Genomic DNA, 17,460 nt, shown 5'->3' on the forward strand with positions numbered 1-17,460 from the left:
CGCGCTCTTCAATCTGCGCCCGTCTTTTCGGAGACTCTCAGAGCACCCTCCCACTGCTTCTCAGCCCCACCCAACTGCCAGCAGGGCCCCCCCCTCGCCGCTTTGGTGGGGGGGCCGGCGAGGGCATCTTTCGAACCGACCAGCGCAGCCCAAAAACAGGTCCTTTGGTGGGAACTTGACCAAACATCCCCCTTTCTTTGATTCACACACACCCGCTGCACCCCACTTCCGCCACCTACTGGGGTGGGGGGGGGCAGTAGTAAAGTCTCCATTTTAAAAAGGAAACCGGGGTGGGGGGGAGAAGGGGAAGTTTAAAAAAAAAAAAACCACACAAAATAAACCCCTCCACTTTCCTTCTATATTTACAGCCAGGAAGCGGGGGTGGGGGGAGCACCCCCAATTCCCCCCCCCCATCCGCTGGGGCTGGAAAGAGCAGCCGCTCAGTTTCACTTCCCCCCTCCCATCAGCCGGGGGGGGCAACATGAGCACACAGATGTGGGGGCGAATCTCCTCTCTGCTCAGGGCAATTCGGGGGACTGGGGGGGAGGACAGTCCAGCTGGGTGGGGGGGCGGGGCCCAGTCTCTAGGGCTCCCCCCCGCCCCGGGGGGCCGGCACAGCGGCAGCGGCCTTGCGGGCCCCCTCTTTGCACTTCTGGCAGTAGAAGATGTCCGGGACGTTGGTCTTTTTGATCTTGGCGCAGGAGAGGTGGATCCAGGTGCCGCACTGGTTGCACTCGATCATGGGCCGCCCGGCGAAGGGCTTCTGGCAGTAGCAGGTGATCAGGTCCCATGAGTCGTCCCCTGTGGGGCAGGGACAAGCCGGGGGTCAGGGCTCTAGGGGCATCAGAGCTCCTGCAGCCCCGCCCCATTGGGATCACAGCTCCCCTAGCCCCGCCACTCACCCCCAGACCTACATTAGCCCCGCCCCATTGGGGAAACAGCTCCCCTAGCCCCATCCCATTAAGAACACAGCTCCCCCAGCCACACCCCTTCACCCCCCATTAGGAACAGCTCCCCTAGCCCCGACCCATCGGCATCACAGCTCCCCCTGCCCCCAGGGCATGACTAACTCCAGCCCCAGGTCCCCGTCCCCCGCCAATGTGTCTGGCACCCCTGGCTGGTGGTTAGAGTGGGGGGGGGGGCTGGGAGCCGCCCCCTCCAACCCAATGTGCCACACAAAGACAGACCAGGAGCCGGGATTCCTGGCTCCTAGCCCCGGCTCTGGAGGGGGAGTAGAGAGAATCAGGTATCGTCTGCCAGATGATGGGAAGACGGGAGGGCTGAACACACCCTTTTTTTTTTTCTTTAACTACTCAAAAGACGGCAGTGGGCTTGGATTCGGGACCCCTGGGTTCAATTCCCAGGCCTGCTGCAGATCCCTGCCACAATCCGTGCCTCGGTTTCCCCATCGGGAAGGACAGGAGACCGCCACTTCCAGCATCCAGTTAGATTCTGATCTCTTCAGCTGGTCTCTCTTGACGCTAACGGCCCCAAAACATCAAGCCATTTGTGTCGTCTTCCCCTGTCTGTCTGTCCCTGGCCGGTTCGCTTCAACCCGCTCCACCCCGAGCCCAGTGGCTCGTGCGGGACGAGAGTGTCTATACAGTCATGAGAATGGGGAGTGGGGGCTTGTGCGTTAGAGCAGGGGGGCCAGGGAGCCAGGACTCCTGGGTTCTCTCCCCGGCTCTGGGAGGGGAGTGCGGGCTGCTGGGTTAGAGCAGGAGGGCCAGGGAGCCAGGACTCCTGGGTTCTCTCCCCAGCGCTGGGAGGGGAGTGGGGGCTGGTGGGTTAGAGCGGGGGGGCTGGGAGCCAGGACTCCTGGGTTCTCTCCCCAGCGCTGGGAGGGGAGTGGGGGCTGGTGGGTTAGAGCAGGGGGTCGAGGAGCCAGGACTCCTGGGTTGCATTCCCAGCACCACCCTGCAGTGGAGCAAAGTTTTGGCCGGCCACCTCCCACCCCGTCACCACGCCTTCCCCTCCCGCCGTCCCAGCACGCCCCGCAGCGCCTGGCCCCACAGCCCCGTGAGAACAGGCCCGGCGGCCCCGGCCCCCTCACCTGACTCGACCATGATATCCTCGTCCATGACCCGCATCTCCCCCTCGCTGGAGCTGCCGTCGCCGTCCTGGCTGGTCTCGGTGCTGCCGCATTCCTTGCCCTCCCCGCCCCCCAGTTTGGGCTCCGGGAAGCCGCCCTCTGGCAGCAGCTCCTCCGGGGAGGGGGCCTCCTCCTCCCCACCCCGGCCCGGTGCCGCCGCCGCCCCCCCCCACCCCCTCCTCCTCCGAGTCTGTCTCGCTCAGGGAGGCCTTGAGCTTCTTCTCGGCCTTTTTCAACTTCCGCTTCTTGCTCTTTTTGATGCGCGAGCGTTTCTCGCCCGCCGAGTCCCCCCGGCCGCGCCGGGCCGCCTCAGGGGCCGCCCCCGCCCGCCGGCACCGCTTCTCCTTCTTCTTGTCCCCCGGCGGGCCGGCCCGGGGTGCCGGCGGCTGCCGGCCAGCCGGATCCAGGTCGAAGAGGGAGTCCTTGAGCTTCATCTTCTCCAGCAGGGAGCTGTCCGCCTTCAGGCGGCGGAAGGCCTTCTTCTTGGAGGACTTGGCCTTCTTGACGAAGGTCTCAATGGTGTGCAGGTCCGAGTGGGTTGACTCCCAACCGTCGCTGTCCGCCACGCTCTCCGGGCGCAGGGGGGAGCTGGAGCCCGAAGGGGTCCAGTCGCTCTCCTGGTTGGGGCGGGATGCAGATTAGGGAGGGGGCGGCAGGGAGAAGCGGAGGCCAGCCCATGGAGTGGTCCCCAGGCCACCCGCCTAGCATGCCGGGGGGTGAATGTTGGCTGTCTTCCCAACATGCAGTGCGGCCCGGGTCAGGAGAGGGTGCTGCCCACTCTCCCAGCATGCATTGGGTCCCAGGTGCCTTGCAGAGGGAAAGACGCTTCCCAGCATGCACCATTCCCAGCCAACTGGGATGGGTACATCTCTGCATTTGTGCAGGGCTGCCGGAGAGACTACATGTCCCACCATGCAATGCTGCTGGCAAGCCCCGCCTGTGCGGACATGTCCTCTAGGCAGCCCGGCTGACAACACTACAGCTCCCACGGTTCCCTGCTCCAGCCTCTTAGCTAAATGGCTGGGCTGCAAGGCATGCTGGGATCTGTAGTTTTCCTAGCCCAGAAAACAAGGCAGGGGCCTATGGAAAAACCTACATATCCCAGAATCCTGTTCTCTGGGGGGGCCTCCCAGAAGGGCCTGCTGGGACATGTAGTAGATCACCATAGGACTGGGAATTGGAGTACCCCTGGCACCAGCCCATTCCCCACCCCGAGCTGGCGCCCCCTGGAGGGGACAGGCCCCTGCCCCATTCCCCGTCCCCCTGAGCGAGCCAGTCGCCACTCTGGGGCCGGATGGGAGCCAGCGCCCCCTAGAGGGGACAGGCCCCTGCCCCATTCCCCGCCCCACTGAGCCAGCCAGTCCCCGCCCTGGGGCCGGATGGGAGCCAGAGGGGACAGGCCCCTAGGGCCTAAGGGTGTCGCTCACCTCCTTGGTGGATGGGATGTAGCCGGCATAGGCCAGGACAAAGCTGCAGAATTTGTTGAAGTCCTCGATGGTTCGCCGCCGCTTCTCGGGGGGCTGAGAACAGAGACGCGTTAGGGGGAATTAAGCGCTGCCCCCCCAGCGCTGCCCCCCCTGCCCTTGCGTCAGGGACTCACAGGGGTTAATCGCACCCCGAGATGCCGGTCACACAGCAAGGCCAAACCAGGGAGACAACCCAGGTGTCCTGGCTCCCAGTCCCCCCAACTCCCTAAACACTAGACCCTGAGAGTCCTAGGTTCTCCTGCCCCCCGGCTCCAGGACGGGAGTGGGGGCTGGTGGGTTAGAGCAGGGGGTCCTGGGAGCCAGGACTCCTGGGTTCTCTCCCTGGCTCTGGGAGGGGAGTGGGGGCTGTCGGGTTAGAGCAGGGGGTCCTGGGAGCCAGAATTCCTGGGTTCTCCTGCCCCCCCAGCTCCGGGAGCGGTCAGGTGCCCAGGGCTGCAGCGGCCACATGCCCAAGTGTGTATTCTGTTGCAACCACATCCCATCACAGGGACCTCCCCAACCCCCAGGGCCACCCCACCCCCACCCCAAAGCCACGCCCAAAGAGGGAGGGGGGCGGGGCCTCAGGCAAGGAGGGGGCCTCGGTCCCCCCACCCTCATGTGCGACCCCAGTGTGGGGGACAGGGAAGTGCCCGGACTCACCTGCGTCTCCGCTTTGAGGTTTGGGGGTGGATCTGGAAAATAAAGGGGGGGGCCGGTAAGTTTGGGGGGGTTCTCACCCCTTCCCCCTAATAAGTGTGGGGTCTACAGCCTTCTTTCCCTGCCCCTTTCACCCCCTCTCACCCCCGCCCCCAGTGTCTGGGATCCTATCACCCCACACTTGGGGGGCGGGTCCTTTATCCCCCCCCCCCCCCCCCCCCCTCCAATACACACAACCCCTCATGTGTCCTCACACTCCATTCCCCACCCCGGGAGCCACTGACCCCAATTTCCCCCCCCCCACACACAATGCAAAACCCTGTCCCCCCAACTCTCCTGGGGAGAGACCCCACCCCTCTCCCCACCCAGGGACACGCCCACCTCAGCCCCCTGCGAAAGAGACCTTCCCCCGAGATCCCAATCCCCCAGCAGAGAGACCCCCACCAGCCTCCCCAGCCCACCCCCCCCCCACTTCTTCCTCACCAGGCCCCCAGGTAGAGACCTGGTGGGGGGGGCGCAGAGACGATGTCCCTAGGGAGAGGAACCTACCCCTCCCCCCTCCCCAGCCAGGACCTCAGGGCGTGGCCTGGTTCCCCCCCCCGCCCCCGACCTTCCCCAGGTTCCTCCCCCTCCAGCTCCTTGAGCCGCTTCCCCCCCCCCCTCCACTCCACTGGTACTGCCCCCTCCCAGCTCCCTCCACCCCCTTCCACTGCCAGCTCCTCCCCCCACTCAGCTGCCCCACCCTCACTGACAGCTCCTCCCCTCCCCCCTGCCACCAACCAACCCCCCCACTGCTCCCTAGCACCCTCCAGCCCCATCTCCCTGCTTCTGTGGCCCCCCCTTCACAGTCCCGGCTCCCTGCGCCCCCCCCCAGCTCCCCGGCTTCCCAGCCCCCACCCCGGCTCGGCTCCATGGTTAATATTCCACCACACACACACCCCCTCCGGCTCCCCCCACAGCTGCCCCTCCCCCCAGCCTCCCCCCACCCTGTCTGCCCCTGCAACTCCAGCTGTCCCTTCCCCTCTGGGCAGCACCCCCGTACCTCCTACCCCCCAGCTTTCCCCTCCCCCCCAGCCTCTTAACCCCCACAGCTCTGGGACCCGCTCTCCAGCCCCCCCCCCCCGACACACACACACCAAGTCTCCAGCTCCCCCCTCCCAGCAGAGGTTTTCGCCATGGTTTCCCTCTCGTGTTTCTCCCCCCCCTTCACCCCGGTTCCTCCAGCTTCTCCGTTCTGCCCCCCCCGCCCGCTTCAAGCTCCTCCCTTCTCCTCCTGCCAGCCCCCCCCCCAGCTTCTCCCTCCCCATATCCTGGCCCCCAACCCCTCCCCCCCCGCCAGTCCCACCTTCCTCCCTGCTCCTTCTAGCCTCCCCCCACTCAGTTCCGTACAGCCCCCCAATTTCTCCCCCCCCCGACAGTCAGCTCTCCCGCAGCACCCGTCCCCCCTCCCCCAGCTCCTCCGAGTCGCCCCCCCCCCGCGATCCTGTCCCCCAACACCGGTCTCGCTCCTCTCCCCCCACCCCCTTGGCTCCTATCCCCCAGTCCACACCGCCATGCTCCCTCGAGCCCCCACCCCGTCCTCAGCCCCTGCCCCCCTCCACCGCTGTGCACCCCCAATACACACACACACGCCACCTCAGCTCCCCCCTCCTGCCTCCTCCCGGCCCCCCCAGGGCCAGTCTCTCCCCCACCCCCAGTTCGCCTCTTGCCGCCCTCCCAGCTCCGGGCTCCCCCCCACTCTGCCCCCCGATCTCCTCCAGCTCCCCCTCCCCAGTCTCCCCCGCCACACTGTGCCCCCCAGATCTCCTCCAGCTCCCCCTCCCCAGGGCCAGTCTCCCCCGCCACACTGTGCCCCCCAGATCTCCTCCAGCTCCCCCTCTCCCGGCCCACCTACTGTGCCCCTTGCCCCCCCAGCTCCCGGCCCCCCTTCCCAAGGCAGATCTCCCCCACTCCCATCTCTCCTCTCCCCCCCAAAACTCCGGGCTCCCCCACACACACTGTGCCCCCCAGATCCCCTTCTCCCGGCTCCCCTCCCCAGGGCCAGTCCCCCACACTGTGCCCCCCAATCCCCCAGATCACCTCCAGCTCCCCCCCTCCCCAGGGCCAGTCCCCCCCTACTCCCCCTCCAGCTGGTCTCCCCCACCGCCACACAGGCCCCCCAGCTCCGATCTCCCCCTCCCCACACACTGTTGGTCTCCCCCGGCCCCGCTGTGCCCCCCAACTCCCCCCGGGGCGCTTCCCCCCGCGCCGCACCTTCCGGGCTGGGCTCCGCCATGGCCTCGCCGCCCCGCGCGGGGCTCGCACCCCGGGCCGCTCTCTCCCTCCGTCCGGTGCCGCCCGACTCCGCTCCCCGCCCCGCCCGGCCGCCCCCTTTGCTCCCCCCGCCGCGCCCGGCGGCCCCGCCGCCGCGCTGCACCCCGGGAGATGGAGTCCGCGGGCCCGCTGCCCCCGCCCGCACGCGGCCGGCTCGGGACTCCAACTCCCGGCAGCCACCGCGCCGCGACGGCGCGCTCGCTCCTCCGCCCCAGCCGGGCACGCTGGGAGATGGAGTCCCCCCAGCCCCGGATAGCGGCGCGACGACTCTACTTCCGGCGTGGGGCGGGACTTCCTACCCGGAGGGCGCTGGGAGCTGTAGGCCTGCGGAGCTATGCCCCGGCCGGAAAGCGCCTGTTGGCTGTGACCCCGCCTACTGGCCATGCAGGGCGCTGATTGGCCAGAGGCAACCTGTCACCACGAAGGAGGCCCCGCCCAACCTCTCCCTAGAGAGTTGGGAGGTGGGGGACTGTTGGGTTCTCTCCCCGGCTCTAGGAGGGGAGTGGGGGCTGGTGGGTTAGAGCAGGGGGGCTGGGAGCCAGGACTCCTGGGTTCTTTCCCCGGCTCTGGGAGGGGAGTGGGGGCTAGTGGATCAGAGCAGGGGGGCTGGGAGCCAGGACTCCTGGGTTCTCTCCCCGGCTCTAGGAGGGGAGTGGGGGCTGGTGGGTTAGAACAGGGGGGCTGGGAGCCAGGACGCCTGGGTTCTCTCCCCGGCTCTGGGAGGGGAGCGGGGGCTGGTGGGTTAGAGCAGGGGGGGCTGGGCGCCAGGACGCCTGGGTTCTCTCCCTGGCTCTGGGAGGGGAGCGGGGGCTGGTGGGTTAGAGCAGGGGGGGCTGGGCGCCAGGACTCCTGGGTTCTCTCCCTGGCTCTGGGAGGGGAGCGGGGGCTGGTGGGTTAGAGCAGGGGGGGCTAGGCGCCAGGACTCCTGGGTTCTCTCCCCGGCTCTGGGAGGGGAGCGGGGGCTGGTGGATCAGAGCAGGGGGGTTGGGAGCCAGGACTCCTGGGTTCTCTCCCTGATTCCCGAGGGACCCACAACCCCTCTTGCCTATGACCCCTTCCAAGGGGGGAGTGTCTCTTCCTGCCCCCCCATGATCCCCTCACACGGCAGCCAACTCACCCTGCTCCCTACACACTGTCCTTCTCCCCCCCACCCCCCCAGCAGAAATAACACCCCACAAGGCTCAGCGTTTTCCTTCTCATTTTATTATGCCCCCCCCCCCCCGCATACACCCCATGTTACAAGCGCTGACGGGGGCCCCTGGTGGCAGCTCGGGGCCCTGCTGGGTGACACGAGGAGCCGGCGATTTGGAGGTGGGAGGATGCGGGGGGGTTGAAAAACCCTTCATGGCAGGAAATCAGAGATTAGCCAAGGAAGCCCAGGCACAGCAGGGAGGGGTGGTTACATGGGGAGGATTTAATTAGGCAGATGGGGGGGGGTCATGGGGAGGGGTGCCCCCCCATCCTCGCACCCCCACCCTGGGGAGGAGAAAGGCTCTTATCAAGGAGATCAACCAACAAAAGGAGAAAGTGCAGGTCCCTTCAGGGAGGGGGCGCCCCCCGGTGGCGGGGCAGAGCGCGGCGCCTCACATGCCATAGACGCTCTCGTCGCTGTAAGCGATGTACAGGAAGAAGTCTTCCTCGTGGTGCTCCTGCCGGGGTGGGGGTGGGAAAAAAAGGGGGGGGGTCATTACCAGGGAGAGCACCCCCTGCTGACCCCCTGCCCCACAGCGCCCCCTAGCACCGCCCTGGGGCCCGCCCCGCCTGCCAGGGGAGAGCGCCCCCTGCTGAGCCCCCCGCCCTGCTCCCTGCCCCATAGCGCCCCCTAGCACCGCCCAGGGACCAGCCCCGCCTGCCAGGGGAGAGCGCCCCCTGCTGAGCCCCCCACCCTGCTCCTTGCCCCACACTGCCCCCGAGCGCCGCTCTGGGGCCAGGCATACCCGCCAAGGGAGAACGCCCCCTGCTGAGCCCCCCGCCCCACTCCCTGCCCCACAGCGCACTCTTGCACCCTACCTGGTACAGCTGGCCCATGGTGGCGCTGGTTGGGGGGATGACATTGTTGACGAAGAAGAACAAGGCATCCTCGGCCCTTAGGTGGATTCGCTTCCGGATCAGGAAGTAGAACTGTCCGACTGGGGATGGGGAAAGGTGGGGGATCAGGATGGGAGAGTGGGGGCACCCTCCCCAATACCCTCCCACAACCATACACTCCACCCCCCACTCTCCTCCCCCCTCCAAGGGCCCTTCTGGGACATCCCTCCCCCCCCCCCGCCCCCACAGCACTGAGTTGCGGGGATTCCCCCTATGGGGCACACCCTGGTTTATCTAGCCCCACTTCCAGCCGTTGGAGAGGCTACCCAGTACCCCTCCTCCACGCCCCCCAAAAACCCAACCTGTCCCTTCAAATCACACCCCCTTCATCTGCCCACCCCCACTGAGACCACCTCGGCTTCCCCCTCCATCTGCTCCCCTCATTGCGCCCCATGACGCCAGTTCCCAGATACAGCCCCCCAAGAGCCCCCTTCCCCCCGCTGGATCTGCCCCCCACCCCCGTGACTCTCCCAGCAGCACGGTGCCCCCTGGGGGGGTGCGGCAGCACTGACCGGTGAGGTCTGATGGGACCAGGTATTTCTTCTTGTCCAGGTCTCCTATCCGGGCTTTGGGGGCTTTCTCCACAATCACCTGCGGGGGAGGGAGGAGACACGGGGATCAGCTGGGTGCCCCCCCAGGAACTTGGGGGGCTGGAAGTACAGCCCCATGGGCGGGGGAGGGTGGAATAGCTCAAGCCAGGGGGCAGTGGGAGGGGCTGGGATGGATCTGCCCAGCAGTCCAACCCGAACACCCCCACAAAACAAACACACACTGTGGTCCAACCTGACCACCCCCCCAAACACACACACACTGTGGTCCAACCCGCCCCCAGAGAAGGTCCCAGCAGGGGAGGGCAGGGCCAGGAGGAAGACAGAGAAGGGGAGGGCAGGGGGCAGCGAAGGTCCTGGCAAGGGAGGGCAGGGGGCAGGAGGGAGGCCGGGAAGGACCCGGCAGGGGAGGGCAGGAGGAAGGCAGGGAAGGTCCAGGCAGGGGAGGGCAGGGACAGGAGGAAGGCAGGGAAGGTCCCGGCAGGGGGCAGGAGGAAGGCAGGGAAAGGTCCCGGCAGGAGAAGGCAGGGGGCAGGAGGAGGGCAGGGAAGGTCCTGGCAGGGGAGGGCAGGGGGAAGGCAGGTAAAGGTCCCGGTAGGGGAGGGCAGGGGGCAAGAGTAAAGCAGGAACAGTCCCGGCAGGGGGCAGGAGGGAGGCCGGGAAAGTCCCGGCAGGGGAGGGCAGGGGGATGGCAGGAAAGGTCCCGGCAGGGAAGGGCAGGGGGCAGGAGGATGGCAAGGAAGGTCCCGGCAGGGGAGGGCAGGGGGCAGGAGGATGGCAGGAAAGGTCCTGGCAGGGGAGGGCAGGGGGCAGGAGGATGGCCGGAAAGGTCCCGGCAGGGGGCAGGAGGAAGGCAGGGAAGGTCCCGGCAGGGGAGGGCAGGGGGCAGGAGGGAGTCCGGGAAGGTCCTGGCAGGGGGCAGGAGGAACACAGAGACGATCACAGCAGGAGAAGGCAGGAGGAAGGCAGGGAAGGGGAGGGCAGGAGGAAGGCAGGGAAGGTCCTGGCAGGGAAGGGCAGGGGGCAGGAGGATGGCAGGAAAGGTCCCGGCAGGGAAGGGCAGGGAAGGGCAGGAGGATGGCCGGAAAGGTCCCGGCAGGGGGCAGGAGGAAGGCAGAGAAGGTCCCAGCAGGGGGCAGGAGGAAGGCAGAGAAGGTCCCAGCAGGGGGCAGGAGGAAGGCAGAGAAGGTCCCGGCAGGGGAGGGCAGGGGGCAGGAGGGAGTCCGGGAAGGTCCTGGCAGGGAAGGGCAGGGAAGGGCAGGAGGATGGCCGGAAAGGTCCCGGCAGGGGGCAGGAGGATGGCCGGAAAGGTCCCGGCAGGGGGCAGGAGGAACACAGAGACGATCACAGCAGGAGAAGGCAGGAGGAAGGCAGGGAAGGGGAGGGCAGGAGGAAGGCAGGGAAGGTCCTGGCAGGGAAGGGCAGGGGGCAGGAGGATGGCAGGAAAGGTCCCGGCAGGGAAGGGCAGGGAAGGGCAGGAGGATGGCCAGAAAGGTCCCGGCAGGGGGCAGGAGGATGGCCGGAAAGGTCCCGGCAGGGGGCAGGAGGAAGGCAGAGAAGGTCCCAGCAGGGGGCAGGAGGAAGGCAGAGAAGGTCCCAGCAGGGGGCAGGAGGAAGGCAGAGAAGGTCCCGGCAGGGGGCAGGAGGAAGGCAGAGAAGGTCCCGGCAGGGGAGGGCAGGGGGCAGGAGGGAGTCCGGGAAGGTCCTGGCAGGGGGCAGGAGGAACACAGGGACGATCACAGCAGGAGAAGGCAGGAGGAAGACAGGGAAGGGGAGGGCAGGAGAAGGCAGGGAAGGTCCTGGCAGGAGAAAGGCAGGGGGCAGGAGGGAGGCAGGAACAGTCCCGGCTGGGGAGGGCACGGGGCAGGAGGGAGGCCGGGAAGGTCCCGGCAGGGGAGGGCAGGGGGAAGGCAAGAACAGTCCCAGCAGGAGGGAGGCAGGGGGCAGGAGGAAGGCAGGAAAGGTCCCGGCAGGGGAGGGCAGGAGGGAGGCCGGGAAGGTCCCAGCAGGGGAGGGCAGGGGGGAGGCAGGAACAGTCCCAGCACGGGAGGGCAGGGGGCAGGAGGGAGGCAGGAACAGTCCCAGCACGGGAGGGCAGGGGGCAGGAGGGAGGCAGGAACAGTCCCAGCACGGGAGGGCAGGGGACAGGAGGGAGGCAGGAACAGTCCCAGCACGGGAGGGCAGGGGGCAGGAGGAAGGCAGGAAAGGTCCCGGCAGCGGAAGGCAGGGGGCAGGAGGGAGGCAGGAAAGGTCCCGGCAGCGGAAGGCAGGGGGCAGGAGGGAGGCTGGGACGGTCCCGGCAGGGGAGGGCACGGGGCAGGAGGGAGGCCGGGAAGGTCCCGGCAGGGGAGGGCACGGGGCAGGAGAAGGCAGGGAAGGTCCCGGCAGGGGAGGGCAGGGGGGAGGCCGGGAAGGTCCCAGCAGGGGAGGGCAGGGGGGAGGCCGGGAAGGTCCCAGCAGGGGAAGGCAGGGAAGGTCCCGGCAGGGGAGGGCAGGAGGGAGGCAAGAACAGTCCCAGCAGGGGAGGGCAGGGGGCAGGAGGGAGGCAGGAACAGTCCCAGCACGGGAGGGCAGGGGGCAGGAGAAGGCAGAGAAGGTCCCGGCAGGGGAGGGCAGGGGGGAGGCAGGAACAGTCCCAGCACGGGAGGGCAGGGGGCAGGAGGAAGGCAGGAAAGGTCCCAGCACGGGAGGGCAGGGGGCAGGAGGGAGGCAGGAACAGTCCCAGCACGGGAGGGCAGGGGGCAGGAGGGAGGCAGGAACAGTCCCAGCAGGGGAGGGCAGGGGGCAGGAGGGAGGCCGGGAAGGTCCCAGCACGGGAGGGCAGGGGGCAGGAGGGAGGCCGGGAAGGTCCCAGCACGGGAGGGCAGGGGGCAGGCAAGAACAGTCCCAGCAGGGGAGGGCAGGGGGGAGGCAGGAACAGTCCCAGCACGGGAGGGCAGGGGGCAGGAGGGAGGCAGGAAAGGTCCCGGCAGGGGAGGGCAAGAGGCAGGAGGGAGGCCGGGAAGGTCCCAGCAGGGGAGGGCAGGGGGGAGGCAGGAACAGTCCCAGCAGGGGAGGGCAGGGGGGAGGAGGGAGGCAGGAACAGTCCCAGCAGGGGAGGGCAGGGGGGAGGCAGGAACAGTCCCAGCACGGGAGGGCAGGGGGCAGGAGGGAGGCAGGAAAGATCCCGGCAGCGGAAGGCAGGGGACAGGAGGGAGACACGGAAGGTCCCGGCACGGGAGGGCAGGGGGCAGGAGGGAGGCCGGGAAGGTCCCAGCAGGGGAGGGCAGGAGGGAGGCTGGGACGGTCCCGGCAGCGGAAGGCAGGGGGCAGGAGGGAGGCAGGAAAGGTCCCGGCAGCGGAAGGCAGGGGGCAGGAGGGAGGCAGGAAAGGTCCCGGCAGGGGAGGGCAGGGGGCAGGAGGGAGGCAGGAAAGGTCCCGGCACGGGAGGGCAGGGGGCAGGAGGAAGGCAGGAAAGGTCCCGGCAGCGGAAGGCAGGGGGCAGGAGGGAGACACGGAAGGTCCCGGCACGGGAGGGCAGGGGGCAGGAGGGAGGCCGGGAAGGTCCCAGCAGGGGAGGGCAGGAGGGAGGCTGGGACGGTCCCGGCAGGAGAAGGCAGGAGGAATGCACGGATGGTGGGCATCTCTTTCGAGGATCCCGGAGGGCTGCCCTCTTGCTTGTATGGATTTATCTCCCCCCGGGTGCCTGATGCGGGGGGAGGATGAGGATACATTACAGCAGGGACTCAGAGACCCAGTTTTTATGGCGGTGCTGGGGGTGGTAAAGGATGGTAGGAGGGTCTCAACCTCCCCACATTTCTGGGTACATTTACTGGGGTAACAGGACCTAGTGGGGGTGTCAACGGAAACCAAACGCGTACCTATGGCAGGGATCACACATGGGGGTTCACAACAGGACCCGATCTGGGTATTTCCGCATGGGGGAGGGAGGGCCCCAGTCTAGGTATTTCTGGGGGGTTCCCCCCTCAGAAGGCGAGGGGTGAAGATAACACAGGGTGAATAATATCCCCAAGGGTGTTTCTCTAAATAGGACCAGGCCTGGGTATTTGGGGTGGGTCATGGGTGAGAGAATATCCCAGGGTGAGGAATACCATGGTGGGGGGCTTCTGAACAGGATTGGGTATTTTTTTGGGGGGGGGGGGTCAAAGATGCGTGTCCCACTGCAGAGGGAGTATCCTGGGGTCTCACTCAGGGGTATTCCTATGGGGAGGAGGGTCCTGGCCCTGGGAGAGGTGCATCTGGGAGGTATGGGGGGGGTCCCCAAGACACCGGGTCTGTCTCACTCATATTTCCACGGGGGGTCTCAGTCCGTGGGTCATACAGGGGCGGGGAGGTCTCTCACAGGGTATTTCCGGGGCGTCCCAGTCCATGGGCCGCATGGGGGCGGGATCAACATAAGAACGGCCCTATTGGGTCAGATCAAAGGTCCCTCTTCCGACAGTGGCCAATGCCAGGCGCCCCAGAGGGAGTGAACCTAACAGGTAACGATCCCATGATCGGTGTCCAAACAGCGGCTAGGGACACCATCCCTTACCCCGCCTGGCTAATAGCCATTAATGGGCTTAGCCGCCATGAATTTATCCAGTTCTCTCTTCAACCCTCCGCTAGTCTTGGCCTTCACAACCTCCTCAGGCGAGGAGTTCCCCAGGTGGACTGTGCGCTGGGCGAAGAAGAACTTCCTTTTCTTTGCTTTCAACCTGCTGCCCGTTCATTGCACTGGGTGGCCCCCAGTTCTCGTGTTATGGGAACAAGCAAATAACTTTTCCTTCGTCCCTTTCTCCAAACCAGCCATGATCTTATGGATCTCTCTCATGTCCCCCTTTCCGCACGTGGGACCCGTCCCACCGCCCTCACGGGTATTTCCGGGGGGTCCCAGGCCAGGGGCCGCGGGGGGGGGGGGGCAAGGGGCAGGGTCCGGTCCGGGGCGGGACCGGACGGGGGGGGGCGGGTCTCTCACGGGGTATTTCGGGGGGGGGCAGGGTCCGGTCCGGGGCGGGACCGGACGGGGGGGGGGGCGGGTCTCTCACGGGGTATTTCGGGGGGGGGGCAGGGTCCGGTCCGGGGCGGGACCGGACGGGGGGGGGGGGCGGGTTTCTCACAGGGTATTTCGGGGCGGGACCGGACGGGGGGGGGGGGGCGGGTCTCTCACGGGGTATTTCGGGGGGGGGGCAGGGTCCGGTCCGGGGCGGGACCGGACGGGGGGGGGGGCGGGTCTCTCACGGGGTATTTCGGGGGGGGGGGGGCAGGGTCCGGTCCGGGGCGGGACCGGACCGGACCGGACCGGGGGGCTCCCGGGCTCTCACCGGGACGCGATCCGGGTATTTCTTGCGGATCTTCTCGCCCTCGCAGCGGCGCCGCTCGAACGGCTGCTCCTCCTTGTACAGGAACTTCATGGCTGCGCTGCTGCCTGCGCCGCCTGCGTAAGCGCCGCCCGGCCTGCGCCACTGACGTAACCGCCGCCCGCCCGCTCTGCGTCAGCTCCCTGCGCCGCCGGCGTAACCGCCGCCCGCCTGCGCCTCTGGCGTAACCGCCGTCCGCCTCCCCTGCGTCAGCTCCCTGCGCCGCCGGCGTAACCGCCGCCCGCCTGCGCCGCTGGCGTAACCTCCGCCCGCCTCCCCTGCGTCAGCTCCCTGCGCCGCCCAAACCGTCTCTCTCTGGCGCGCGCCACTAGCGTGGCCGCCGCCTCCACCTACGCCCCTAGCGTAACTGTCGGTTTCTTTCACGGCCTCGCAGCTACGCCACTGGCGTAAAAGGGGCAAGCCCCCCCCCGCCCCCATTTTGCCGGGGTTACGAAAAGGGCGTAAATCCCGCTTCCGTCTGACTCATTCCCGCTGCCGGGCGGGGGCGGGGCGGGGCTACGCTACAGGCGCAGGCCAGGCATTTCTCCACCTCCCCGCGATTCACAGAGCCCCACGTAGCAGTTTGACACCAAAACAAAATAGTGCGGAAGGGAGACAGGGAGGCGCGGCCAATGCAGGGGGCGGGGCCGGGCCTCGAGGGAGGGGGCGTGGCCACGGCTGGAGAGCCAGCAACGGGACGGCGGAAGGATAACGTGTCATGTGATAAACGTCACTCAGCGAGGGTGGTCACGTGCCCGCCGGGAAGAAGATCCGGCCGGGAGGAGGCTGAGAAACAGGGGGAGGCCCCGTGACTGAGGAAGGGGTGCGGCGTGAGAGGGGGAGAGACCAATGGGAGGAAGGGACGGGGCGGAGGGTGAGAGTGACCAATGGGAAGGGAGGAACAGTGTGAGGGGACCACGGGGCGGCGGGTCCTTGTGGAAGACCCCAAAAGAGAAGTGGGGGGGGGGGGCACAAAGGTGGGTGAAACCATTGGAGGGGAAGGCGCAGCGGATGGAAGAGACCAAGGGGAGAGGGGTGGGGGGGGACAGCCGTATGTGGGGGAGGGTCCAATACCGGTGAGAGGGGGCCGGGAGCCAGGACTCCTGGGTTCTCTCCCTGGCTCTGGGAGGGGAGTGGGGGCTGCTGGGTTAGAGCAGGGGGGGCTTGGAGCCAGGACTCCTGGGTTCTCTCCCTGGCTCTGGGGGGGAAATGGGGGCTGGTGCGTTAGAGTGGGGGGGGGGCTGGGAGCCCGGACTCCTGGGTTCTCTCCCTGCCTCTGGGAGGGGAGCGGGGATGGTGGGTTAGAGCAGGGGGGCTGGGAGCCAGGACTCCTGGGTTCTCTCCCTGGCTCTGGGAGGGGAGTGGGGGCTGGTGGTTAGAGCAGGGGGGGCTGGGAGCCAGGACTCCTGGGTTCTCTCCCCGGCTCTGGGAGGGGAGTGGGGGCTGGTGGGTTAGAGCAGGGGGCTGGGAGCCAGGACTCCTGGGTTCTCTCCCTGGCTCTGGGAGGGGAGTGGGGGCTTGTGGGTCAGAGCAGGGGGGGGCTGGGAGCCCGGACTCCTGGGTTCTCTCCCTGGCTCTGGGAGGGGAGTGGGGGCTGGTGGTTAGAGCAGGGCGGCAGGAGCGTTGCTGTGTGGGAAGGGGTTTGGAGGCCGAGCAGGGGTGGGGACGAGGAGTGCAGACGGCTGCGGGGCGGGGCTCTCCGAATAAAATCCTCCCTCCACCACAGCCTACCTCAGCCCCCCAACTCCCCCCAAAGTCTGGCTTCCCCTTTCTGTCCCCGGTCAGCTCCACCCACAGGGAAGTGAGTCACCCCCAGGATATTGAGTACCTCAGCTGCCCTGCCCCACCCACAGAAACACCAGGCTTGAAACTGGCCCTGAGATGCAGCCACCTCTGGGGCGGGGCAGCTGGTTACCCGGGTACCCCTTGCCCGGCCCTGTATTCAGCCTCAGGGGAACAGTACCACTCCCCCCCCACCCATCTCCTGCCACGGGAGGCTCCCCTGCTTCACTGCACCCTGGTGGTGTCGGAGAACGGTAGGAAGTGCCTGAAAATAGAACCTGGCCGCGACCGCCCAGTTCCCTCGCCGCCAGGAAAGTACCTGGGGATTTTCCAACCTCAAGGGGGTATTTTACACTCCCTGCCCCACAGCACCCCCTAGCGCCGCCCTGGGGCCAGCCCCACCTGCCAGGGGAGAGCACCCCCTGCTGAGATCCCGCCCCGCTCCCTGCCCCACAGCGCCCCCTAGCTAAGAGGCCATCTGTCAAACCCACAGCAGAGTGTAGGTGCCCCCCTCTCCCCGAGAATGGGAGGCTGGGAGCCAGGATGCATGGGTTCCATCCTGGCGCAGGTGGGGCTGATGGTATCCTCAGCTGATCCTTGAACCCAGCTTCACCCATCATGACAGGCCCCACCCAGCCCCCCTCTGAACGATGCCCTCAAACCCTGTTGCTCCCCTACGGGCAGAGAACTCCAGGCCTCCGGCAGCTGGGGAAACTGAGACACAGAGGCCAAGCAGCAGAGACCCAGGCCCTGCCACGTGTGAACCAGCTGGGCACTGACCCCAGGCAGACTTGGGCCTCTGACGGTGGCTTCCCCAGCACTCACGTGCCTTCCCGTCACCACTCGCTCGACCCCACGCCCCTCCCACAGCCAGGGAGAGAACCCAGGAGTCCTGGCTCCTGGCTCACCCTGCTCTAACCCACCAGCCCCAAGTCCCCTTCCAGAGCCGGGTAGAGAACCCAGGAGTCCTGGCTCCCGGCCCACCCTGCTCTAACCCACCAGCCCCAAGTCCCCTTCCAGAGCCGGGCAGAGAACCCAGGAGTCCTGGCTCCCAGCCCCCCACCACCCGCTCTAACCACTAGCTCCCACTCCCCTCCCACTGCGGGGGCCAGATTCCTTCCATCTCCCTGCGCAAGACTCCAATTGTTGAACATCTGGAGCGGGGTGGGGGGGCT

The 17,460-nt window shown here is 67.5% G+C and overlaps 2 protein-coding genes across 2 annotated transcripts; both read right to left on the reverse strand.

Annotated features, from left to right (window-relative positions):
• Positions 1–344: 344 nt before the first annotated feature.
• On the reverse strand, positions 345–6,623 carry PHF23 (PHD finger protein 23). The gene is given in 6 exon segments (XM_065570430.1): positions 345–801; positions 2,054–2,262; positions 2,264–2,709; positions 3,520–3,612; positions 4,219–4,250; positions 6,469–6,623. Coding segments are annotated over 6 exon segments (1,020 nt in total). The 5' UTR covers positions 6,491–6,623; the 3' UTR covers positions 345–583.
• A 1,089-nt stretch (positions 6,624–7,712) lies between these two features.
• GABARAP (GABA type A receptor-associated protein) lies at positions 7,713–14,679 on the reverse strand. The gene is made up of 4 exons (XM_065570433.1): positions 14,468–14,679; positions 9,129–9,207; positions 8,539–8,657; positions 7,713–8,177 (listed from the first exon to the last, which is right to left on the reverse strand). The coding sequence occupies exons 1-4, from the start codon at positions 14,555–14,557 to the stop codon at positions 8,112–8,114; spliced, it is 354 nt and encodes a 117-aa protein (XP_065426505.1). The 5' UTR covers positions 14,558–14,679; the 3' UTR covers positions 7,713–8,111.
• Between the last annotated feature and the right edge of the window lie 2,781 nt (positions 14,680–17,460).

The sequence above is a fragment of the Chrysemys picta genome, chromosome 16, assembly GCF_011386835.1.
Source record: "Chrysemys picta bellii isolate R12L10 chromosome 16, ASM1138683v2, whole genome shotgun sequence".
NCBI lineage: Eukaryota > Metazoa > Chordata > Testudines > Emydidae > Chrysemys > Chrysemys picta.

Coding starts and splice junctions, on each gene's coding strand:
- GABARAP (XM_065570433.1), bottom strand. CDS start 14,557: ATGAAGTTCCTGTACAAGGAGGAGCAGCCGTTCGAGCGGCGCCGCTGC. Junction 9,208..14,467: donor AATACCCGGATCGCGTCCCG/GTGAGAGCCCGG, acceptor CCTCCCCCGCAG/GTGATTGTGGAGAAAGCCCC. Junction 8,658..9,128: donor GGTCCCATCAGACCTCACCG/GTCAGTGCTGCC, acceptor CCCCATCCCCAG/TCGGACAGTTCTACTTCCTG.